This window comes from Salvelinus fontinalis, chromosome 2 (genome assembly GCF_029448725.1).
Source record: "Salvelinus fontinalis isolate EN_2023a chromosome 2, ASM2944872v1, whole genome shotgun sequence".
Classification (NCBI taxonomy): domain Eukaryota; kingdom Metazoa; phylum Chordata; class Actinopteri; order Salmoniformes; family Salmonidae; genus Salvelinus; species Salvelinus fontinalis.
Genome location: NC_074666.1, coordinates 12,728,204 through 12,739,133, shown reverse-complemented (window position 1 = coordinate 12,739,133; position 10,930 = coordinate 12,728,204). Strand labels below are relative to the sequence as shown.

Sequence of the window (10,930 nt, the reverse complement as noted above, 5' to 3'; positions counted from 1 at the left end):
TCATCTATCATCCTAATGGAGGAGTAGATTACATCTATCATCCTAATGGAGGAGTAGATTACATCTATCATCCTAATGGAGGAGTAGATTACATCTATCATCCTAATGGAGGAGTAGATTACATCTATCATCCTAATGGAGGTGTAGATTACATCTGTCATCCTAATGGAGGAGTAGATTACATCTATCATCTATCATCCTAATGGAGGAGTAGATTACATCTGTCATCCTAATGGAGGTGTAGATTACATCTGTCATCCTAATGGAGGAGTAGATTACATCTGTCATCCTAATGGAGGAGTAGATTACATCTGTCATCTATCATCCTAATGGAGGAGTAGATTACATCTGTCATCCTAATGGAGGTGTAGATTACATCTATCATCCTAATGGAGGTGTAGATTACATCTATCATCCTAATGGAGGAGTAGATTACATCTATCATCCTAATGGAGGTGTAGATTACATCTATCATCCTAATGGAGGTGTAGATTACATCTATCATCTATCATCCTAATGGAGGAGTAGATTACATCTATCATCCTAATGGAGGAGTAGATTACATCTATCATCCTAATGGAGGAGTAGATTACATCTATCATCCTAATGGAGGTGTAGATTACATCTGTCATCCTAATGGAGGAGTAGATTACATCTATCATCTATCATCCTAATGGAGGAGTAGATTACATCTGTCATCCTAATGGAGGTGTAGATTACATCTGTCATCCTAATGGAGGAGTAGATTACATCTGTCATCCTAATGGAGGAGTAGATTACATCTGTCATCTATCATCCTAATGGAGGAGTAGATTACATCTGTCATCCTAATGGAGTTGTAGATTACATCTATCATCCTAATGGAGGTGTAGATTACATCTATCATCCTAATGGAGGAGTAGATTACATCTATCATCCTAATGGAGGTGTAGATTACATCTATCATCCTAATGGAGGTGTAGATTACATCTATCATCTATCATCCTAATGGAGGAGTAGATTACATCTATCATCCTAATGGAGGTGTAGATTACATCTATCATCCTAATGGAGGTGTAGATTACATCTATCATCCTAATGGAGGTGTAGATTATATCTATCATCCTAATGGAGGTGTAGATTATATCTATCATCCTAATGGAGGTGTAGATTATATCACATTCCAGTGTTCCAACTTGTAAACAAGACCGCATGGGATTTCTCTAAATGTGTCTCCATGCAGTCAATGGCAATGTCTGCTTTAGGTATAACGCTAGGAGCTGCTTGTGGATTTGCCAGCTTCACCTCAGACCCCGCCAAAACAGCCACTATACAGATGTCAGCCAAAGCAGATCTGATTGAATAGAGTCCTAATTTAATTGTGTGTCAAATATCCATTCTCTAAAATGGAATCTAAACCATATTTACATTTATGAAAGATTCGCAACAAAGGCGCGCACACACACACACACACACACATACACACACACACACACACACACACACACACACACACACACACACACACACACACACACACACACACACACACACACACACACACACACACACACACACCAGAAAAGTCAGATAATGAGACTCCTAGACCCACAGGAGTACAACATTTAGTGTCTTTATAAAACAACATATTTGCTAAATATAGCCAAGGCTCATTTAAATATGCATAAATAGCAAGAAAATAGTTTCCCATTTCATTTCAATTCAAACAATTCTGAATAGCAATATTTATACATAGATCAGTTAAGAGCACTATATGAACATAGGGTAGGTGTTAATGCTCCAATCGGGAGCAGGGCGTAGCTAAAGCAATAATTCAGTGTATATCAGTCTCACAAATTGTACACGTCTTGGTCTTTAGAAGAAACACAGATACCATATGTAACACAAGGCTTATGAAAAATGTGTGCAATATCAAACGGCACATCTTTGGATGGGTTATCGATGAGAAAAACAACAAGTATAATACAACAATAATCAATATTACTATGGGTCAAAATCTTTTAAACATTTTGTATATATTTACAAAACCTGAGAACAAGGCAATACGAGGGTGAAAATAAGTTTTAGATCTAGATTATTTTTATTTTTTTAAGTCAAGTGAATAATTTTGTCCTGGTTTTGAATGTTCTTCGGTGGTTTACACATTAGACATTGCACATTAGAACTGATATTGGTCCACAACTTTGGAGGGATTTGGAATCTCTTTTATAAATAACTTTTGATGGCTGATATCGGTTTATTTTTTTGTAGACTGTGAATTTGAGAAAAAACCTATTGCTAATATTAAGTATACTATGAATTATGCTATGAATTAGACATTTACATTGATTGTAGTGAATCCAAAGATAAACAATTACAATCCAAAGATAAAGAATTATATAATGTCCTGAGAGTATTATTTTGTGTGTGTGTGTACTTTTGCAACATACAAAATCTATTCATCCAGTTTTATTTCTACAAATTAAATGTTTTTATAAAAATCCTTGTGATTTTGATCTGAGATGTCTAAAATCAACTGTTTTCCAGTAATTCCCCTGTTTTCTATACATTTATATTCCCAGACATCACTACCCTCAATCTCTCATCTCCTCAGCCTAATATCCTTGTATCTCTAAACAGCAGGTAGAACATCTATCAGGCAGATTACTTTCTGTTCTGTATGGTTCTTAGAAGTCTGGGATGAAGCATCAGTTATCTGTTGGAAGTGTCAGTTGGCCGGCTCTCTCTCTGTTCAGGTGTCAGTTGGCCGGCTCTCTCTCTGTTCAGGTGTCAGTTGGACGGCTCTCTCTCTGTTCAGGTGTCAGTTGGCCGGCTCTCTCTCTGTTCAGGTGTCAGTTGGCCGGCTCTCTCTCTGTTCAGGTGTCAGTTGGCCGGCTCTCTCTCTGTTCAGGTGTCAGTTGGCCGGCTCTCTCTCTGTTCAGGTGTCAGTTGGCCGGCTCTCTCTCTGTTCAGGTGTCAGTTGGCCGGCTCTCTCTCTGTTCAGGTGTCAGTTGGCCGGCTCTCTCTCTGTTCAGGTGTCAGTTGGCCGGCTCTCTCTCTGTTCAGGTGTCAGTTGGACGGCTCTCTCTCTGTTCAGGTGTCAGTTGGCCGGCTCTCTCTCTGTTCAGGTGTCAGTTGGCCGGCTCTCTCTCTGTTCAGGTGTCAGTTGGCTGGCTCTCTCTCTGTTCAGGTGTCAGTTGGCCGGCTCTCTCTCTGTTCAGGTGTCAGTTGGCCGGCTCTCTCTCTGTTCAGGTGTCAGTTGGCTGGCTCTCTCTCTGTTCAGGTGTCAGTTGGCCGGCTCTCTCTCTGTCCAGGTGTCAGTAGTCTGGCACTGTCTCTGTTCTATCATCTTTAATCTGTGTCAGTTGGTCGGCTCAGGGATGGGAGAGGGGTGGTTCTCCAGTCTAATGGTCCAGGGGTCAGGGGTCGGGGTGTAAAATGGAGGGTGGGTAAGGACTTCCCCACCAGGCCCCGCCAGGGCAAAGGTGAACACGCCCCTCTGTCTCTCCAGCTCCACCTTGTCAACCACATGCTTCCTGTCTGACTGGTGATGCCGAGCCTCCCTGGCCCCCCGGCCCTCTCTGGCCTCCAGGCTCTCTCTGGCCTCCCGGCCCTCTCTGGCCTCCCGGCCCTCTCTGGCCTCCCGGCCCTCTCTGGCCTCCCGGCCCTCTCTGGCCTCCCTGCCCTCCCTGCTCTCTCTGCTGTCACTGTCCAAGTCCTTATAGCCCAGGTCCTTACCACCCAGGGCCTGTCTCTCTCTCTCCCCTAGGCCCAGACCGTGACCTCTAACGCCTCTGTGGGAGGAGGGCAGGAGCCGGCAGCCGCCCTTGCCATCCTCGTGGTGATTGGCCGAGCCAGGAGGACCCTGCAGGAAGTTGTTGGCTGAGCGCCAGGCGGCGGGCTTACGGCCTCGTCGAGGGCGTGAGACGCGGCAGCTCTGCCTCTTGATGTGTCGGTGCAGGTGGTCTGAGCGTGTGAAGCTTTTGTAGCAGTACTCACACTGGTAGGGCCGCACCCCTGTGTGGATACGCAAGTGGTTCTTCAGGTCGTAGTTGTGGACAAACTTGGAGTTGCAGTGGAGGCAGACGTAGGGCCGCTCTCCTGTGTGCTTCCGCATGTGGATCTTCAGCTTGTCTTGCCTGAAAAGAAAAAATACAAGCTTATATTATTTACTTTATTTCACTTTTATGTTACCAGGTTGTCCCATTGAGGTGAAAATATATATTTTTCAATGTATTGTCCTTTCAACTGTATGTGTTCTGAAAGATGTATCAGAGATGAAAGCATTGTTGGTGGGTATACTCTGGGGTACATATTAAATGTGCCAGGTGAAACAATCATGCCAGAGCAGAGGCAGGAAGTGACTAGAAAGAAAGACAGGGGGTTTCCACTTTTTAGGTCTCGGATGATATTCAGATGAGAGGATACAAATCAAACGCCTTAACCACAAAAACACTCCCTTACCGTAATACCATCATCTTTGTCCAAAAAAAACCCCTCTCAATTTCACGTGTTAATGATTGCCATCTTTTTTTTTACATGTAGGCATTTTGATTATTATCTTAGAATATGATGAGGCAACACTTTTACCTAATCACTTAGCCACTTATCCACATACGTGGCGTCACTAATGGATACTGTATGTGTCAGTACTGTGTTTATTGGCTTTTATAATCTCCTTGCAGAAAATGGTAAGACCTACAGTATCAAGAGTGTTTGTCATACCTGGTGAATCGCACCTCACAGATGGTGCACATGTATGGTTTCTCTCCTGTGTGAGTCCTCATGTGTCTGGGTAGTTTCCCCGCCCCCTGGATCACCTTGTTACAGATGGGACACTGCTGGGAGGCTTTGGGCTTCATCTTCCTCTCCTCTTCCATCTGCCAGGGAGGGAACAGCGCCCCCAGGTGGCTCGATGCACTCAGGAAGCTCAGGTATGAGCGGAAGTCTTCCTCCTGCTTTATCTGACTTGGGTGGAGGTGAGGTCCCTCAGACCGTACCACCCCCAGGCCAGAGGTCATTAAGTCTTTCAGGAAGTCACTGTGGAGCATGCTGGGAGGGATTTCCTCCTTCAGCTCCTCCTTGACGACCTCTCTCTTCACGGCCAGGTCTAAGGGTCGGTTGTCCAGTTGAGAAGGGTGGGAGGAACGGTGGAGGGTCGGGGTCTGGGCGTGGTGGCTGGGGTTGTGGTTGGAGTCCAGGACCTGTCGGGGGAATCCTGGGAACTCTGCAGCCCACATGGGAGGGTAGAAGCCAGGGAGCAGAGGGGAAAAGTTGTCCCTCCTGTCCAGGACTGATGGCAGTTTAGGGTACAGCCCTTCCTGTAGCAGAGACTCAATGGAAAAGTCCTTGAGGGCTCGGCTCTCCATGCGCTCATGCTCCGGGCTGGGTTTCTCACACTGAGAGTCTTTGTCTGTGCACTTCCTGTTCCTCTGCAGCTCGTACTGGTGCTGGTACTGAGAGGTACTGGGTGGTGCTCCTCTCTCCGACTCGGCCTGGTCCTGACTCTCTGACGACCTCGTTGACCACTCACTGGCGTTGTCCTCCTCATGAACCTCCTGCTCGTCCTTCCTCGACTCTTCCTCCTCCTCCTCCTCCTCCTCCTCCTCCTGTTCCTCTACCTCCTCCTCTTCGTCTTCCTCCTCATCTCCCTCTCCTCCTGCTCCCTTGTCAGAGTCCATAATCTCCAGACAGACAGTGACGATGCAGGGGATCTCCAGCATTTGAGCCGCTCCAAGAATTTCTTTCACGTTGGACGCCGTCACCGTTAGCGTAGATGTGTAGGCGAACTCCAAGATGGCCGTCAGTGACTCGGGGGCCACGAAATCTATCTCATACACCCCGTGCTTGTCCGTTCCGCCCGAGGCCACGGTGAAGAGCTTCTTGAAGTACTGGCTGCAGGCGGCGAGGACAGATCGGTGGGTCTGATACTCCTGGTCGCGTACGATGAGCACCACGTCACAGAGCAACCCGGCGCGTCGCTGTTCGTTAAGGCAGCACAGGACATCACTGCTGTGGTTGGGGAACGGAATCCCGATCAGGTCATCTTCACTGTGGCCCATCCTCGACTCTCCTTCTCCTCTCTCTGATCTACAGAACAGGGAGACAGATATGAACTATTACTACTATGTAGGTGGACAGTTCTGTTTAGTCAGGCAAGATACTGATTTATAGACAGAGACAAAACAATCACATTTATTACACATTTATAGTCCTCTTTACACCAACAGTTGTCCCAAAGTGCTTTACAGTAACCCTGCCTAGATCCCAAAGAGCTTTACAGTAACCCTGCCTAGATCCCAAAGAGCTTTACAGTAACCCTGCCTAGATCCCAAAGAGCTTTGCAGTAACCCTGCCTAGATCCCAAAGAGCTTTACAGTAACCCTGCCTAGATCCCAAAGAGCTTAACAGTAACCCTGCCTAGATCCCAAAGTGCTTTACAGTAACCCTGCCTTGATCCCAAAGTGCTTTACAGTAACCCTGCCTAGATCCCAAAGAGCTTTACACTAACCCTGCCTAGATCCCAAAGAGCTTTACAGTAACCCTGCCTAGATCCCAAAGAGCTTTACAGTAACCCTGCCTAGATCCCAAAGAGCTTTACAGTAACCCTGCCTAGATCCCAAAGAGCTTTACAGTAACCATGCCTAGATCCCAAAGAGCTTTACAGTAACCCTGCCTAGATCCCAAAGAGCTTTACAGTAACCCTGCCTAGATCCCAAAGAGCTTTACAGTAACCCTGCCTAGATCCCAAAGAGCTTTACAGTAACCCTGCCTAGATAACAGATCTTTACAGTAACCCTGCCTAGATCCCAAAGAGCTTTACAGTAACCCTGCCTAGATCCCAAAGAGCTTTACAGTAACCATGCCTAGATCCCAAAGAGCTTTACAGTAACCCTGCCTAGATAACAGAGCTTTACAGTAACCATGCCTAGACCCCAAAGAGCTTTACAGTAACCATGCCTAGACCCCAAAGAGCTTTACAGTAACCATGCCTAGATCCCAAAGAGCTTTACAGTAACCATGCCTAGATCCCAAAGAGCTTTACAGTAACCCTGCCTAGATCCCAAAGAGCTTTACAGTAACCCTGCCTAGATCCCAAAGAGCTTTACAGTAACCCTGCCTAGATAACAGAGCTTTACAGTAACCCTGCCTAGATCCCAAAGAGCTTTACAGTAACCCTGCCTAGATAACAGAGCTTTACAGTAACCATGCCTAGACCCCAAAGAGCTTTACAGTAACCCTGCCTAGATAACAGAGCTTTACAGTAACCATGCCTAGACCCCAAAGAGCTTTACAGTAACCCTGCCTAGATCCCAAAGAGGGAGCAGAAACCCAGTGGCAAAGAAGTGTTATTACTATGGAGGTAAACATTTCATTTAATTTATAAAATGTATAAAACATTCTTTCACCAGGCAAGATGATTCAGAGCACATAGAGATACAACAGAACTGCATGGACCACGGCTGACTATCCATTCATTGTCTTTTGATCATAGTCAAAGTGGTGTTGAATGCTGTCCTAGATGGTCTTGTCCATTCTAGGTAATGTTTACAGTGAGTGAAAAAATGGTTTGTGACAGTTTCTCGCCCATTCATGTCTTGTCTATGAATAGAGGTTAAACTTAGCTGTCCGCTCCTCAGCGGTTAGAACGGGTATGTGGATAGACGCTTTCAGATGGCTTCTTGCCACAGCTGCATTGTGTGATTGGATCTCAATGGTCCACAGTTAAACATTACAGAAGAATCCCTGTATGTACGCTATGAGTTTCCGACCCCATATTAACACTCTCTCTATACATCACACAGGATAAATATTTAAAGCCTCTCCTTAATTCATTTCCAGGTGGCATTGTGCTCAGTTACCAATCAAATGTGTTCTCGATCTTGTTGCTAAGGAACAGTTGCTATGATTATGGTACAGATGTAGACAGTGGAAGACCTATAGGCGAATATATAAGTTACAGATATACAGTGGAGGATGAAGTATCTTTGATGAGCAACTTGAAACAAAAGACAAAGTGGAATTCAGTGAGATGATTATTTCTGTTCTGCCAGTTCATAGAAAGAGAAGTTGCTTCATTATAAAATATGTATCCATACAGTACTAAGTACTAATAACCTTCATTATAAAATATGTATCCATACAGTACTAAGTACTAATAACCTTCATTATAAAATATGTATCCATACAGTACTAAGTACTAATAACCTTCATTATAAAATATGTATCCATACAGTACTAAGTACTAATAACCTTCATTATAAAATATGTATCCATACAGTACTAAGTACTAATAACCTTCATTATAAAATATGTATCCATACAGTACTAAGTACTAATAACCTTCATTATAAAATATGTATCCATACAGTACTAAGTACTAATAACCTTCATTATAAAATATGTATCCATACAGTACTAAGTACTAATAACCTTCATTATAAAATATGTATCCATACAGTACTAAGTACTAATAACCTTCATTATAAAATATGTATCCATACAGTACTGAGTACTAATAACCTTCATTATAAAATATGTATCCATACAGTACTAAGTACTAATAACCTTCATTATAAAATATGTATCCATACAGTACTAAGTATTAATAACCTTCATTATAAAATATGTATCCATACAGTACTAAGTATTAATAACCTTCATTATAAAATATGTATCCATACAGTACTAAGTACTAATAACCTTCATGGACATAAGATCAATAAGGTCTAGCATATCTTTCATCTGCTGTACCATATTAACATTATTCTTGGAAGCAGCTGATGTTGACACAAGGGACCTAATCATCTTCTAGGTCTTGGTAAGGCATAGATGGCATGTCAAAGGTCAAAGGTCAGCTCTGTAACAATGCAAGGAAAAGAGACAAGAGGGATCGGATTCGTGGGCTCTGGGGTCTTGACTTCACCAGATTTCCGTAAGTGTAACACTCAGCATTCGTTCAACACAGAGGACAGACAGAGGGAAGAGAGGAGGGATCTTGAGAGAGAGAGAGAGAGAGAAGGGGGGGGGGGCAGAGAGAGAGAGAGGAGGGGCGGCAGAGAGAGAGAGAGAGAGAAAGAGAGAGTGGATGTGTGTGTGTGTGTGAGAGAGAGAGAGCAAGTGAGAGAAAAAGGCATCAGATGTTCACCAAAGTTCCCTAACAGGCTGCATAAAAACCAGAGCTGCGTCAAACCAGGAGCCCCTCCCTAACAGGCTGCATAAAAACCAGAGCTGTGTAGTACCAGGAGCCCCTCCCTAACAGGCTGCATAAAAACCAGAGCTGCGTCAAACCAGGAGCCCCTCCCTAACAGGCTGCATAAAAACCAGCTCTGTGTCGTACCAGGAGCCCCTCCCTAACAGGCTGCATAAAAACCAGCTCTGTGTAGTACCAGGAGCCCCTCCCTAACAGGCTGCATAAAAACCAGCTCTGTGTCGTACCAGGAGCCCCTCCCTAACAGGCTGCATAAAAACCAGAGCTGCGTCAAACCAGGAGCCCCTCCCTAACAGGCTGCATAAAAACCAGAGCTGCGTCAAACCAGGAGCCCCTCTCTAACAGGCTGCATAAAAACCAGCTCTGTGTAGTACCAGGAGCCCCTCCCTAACAGGCTGCATAAAAACCAGCTCTGTGTCGTACCAGGAGCCCCTCCCTAACAGGCTGCATAAAAACCAGCTCTGTGTAGTACCAGGAGCCCCTCCCTAACAGGCTGCATAAAAACCAGCTCTGTGTCGTACCAGGAGCCCCTCCCTAACAGGCTGCATAAAAACCAGCGCTGTGTAGTACCAGGAGCCCCTCCCTGGAATACCCAGCCAAGTCAAACAATTGGTGTGGCGCTTAAAACAACAGAGTGGATAAGAGAGGGGCCTGAGAGGACCTGGGAGGGAGGCCGCTGTTGGTCTCTATCTGTTTTCAAATTGCACCCTATTCCCTTTATAGTGCACTACTTTGGACCAGAGCCCAATGGGCCCTGCTCAAAACTTGTGCCCTATGTAGGGAATTGGGTGCCGTTTAGGACTTAGACTGTCTCCCCCACCCTGGGAACATGGGCTGCTAGCCAGGCAGTAGCCAACGCTCCACTCCCCTCTTTCTCTCTCTCTGCTCCAGCACTAACGTTAGCTAACGCTAACACACCCGGGCTAATTACTATGTCCTGGAGAGGATCTGAGGAGGATGTGCCACATGGACAGGAGAGGAGAGGAGAAGAGAAGAGAAGAGAGGAGAGGAGAGGAGAGGAGAGGAGAGGAGAGGAGAGGAGAGGAGAAGAGAGGAGAGGAGAGGAGAGGAGAGGAGAGGAGAGGAGAGGAGAGGAGAAGAGAAGAGAAGAGAGGAGAGGAGAGGAGAAGAGAGGAGAGGAGAGGAGAGGAGAGGAGGGCATTGCTTTCCCACCCCACGGTCCTGCATAGATCACTGATTCATCACACAATGCCTTCCTTAATTTAACCCTTTCCTTCCTTCCCTTCCTTCCTTCCTTCCTTCCCTCCCTCCCTCCCTCCCTCCCTCCCTCCCTCCCTCCCTCCCTCCCTCCCTCCCTCCCTCCCTCCCTCCCTCCCTTTACATTTGTAAACCTCTGTCAAAGGGCCTGATAACCCCTTATTTTTGTGTGATTTGCTCTGGCAGTCTCTCCCTGTCCTGTCTGTCTTTCATCCCATGGAAAGACAGCGTTGATCCAGTGTTTGTTCTCAATAGAGCCCATAGAGTAGCCTTTCCACTCTGCATTGTCAAATAGTCCCAGATAATGCTTACAAGGCAACTATTAGAATCAAATATGTAAAAAAAAAAAGAAAAAAAAAAAGACTATCATATTGTTTTGGATTAAAACATGTATTTTGATTTTACCTGATTCGAATTCTAATAATCCTAATATTACTGTATATCATTGCTAGTGAGCAGGAAGAACATGAGGTTTTGAAAAGCATTACAAGAGAATGTCACAATGAGAGAGCAGGTTGGTCT

General features: G+C 45.2%; 1 protein-coding gene across 2 annotated transcripts in view; it reads right to left on the bottom strand.

Moving 5' to 3' along the window:
• Nucleotides 1-1,596: 1,596 nt before the first annotated feature.
• LOC129812145 (zinc finger and BTB domain-containing protein 7C) overlaps nucleotides 1,597-10,930 on the bottom strand; it is a 28,579-nt gene continuing 19,245 nt past the window's right edge. For both annotated transcript variants that reach the window (XM_055864074.1, XM_055864069.1), the window contains exons 2-3: nucleotides 4,705-6,069; nucleotides 1,597-4,118 (exon numbers count right to left, since the gene is read on the bottom strand). In XM_055864074.1, the coding sequence (XP_055720049.1) occupies nucleotides 3,341-4,118; nucleotides 4,705-6,041 (2,115 nt within the window). In that variant the 5' untranslated portion in view covers nucleotides 6,042-6,069 and the 3' untranslated portion in view covers nucleotides 1,597-3,340. The remainder of the gene's footprint in view (nucleotides 4,119-4,704; nucleotides 6,070-10,930) is intronic.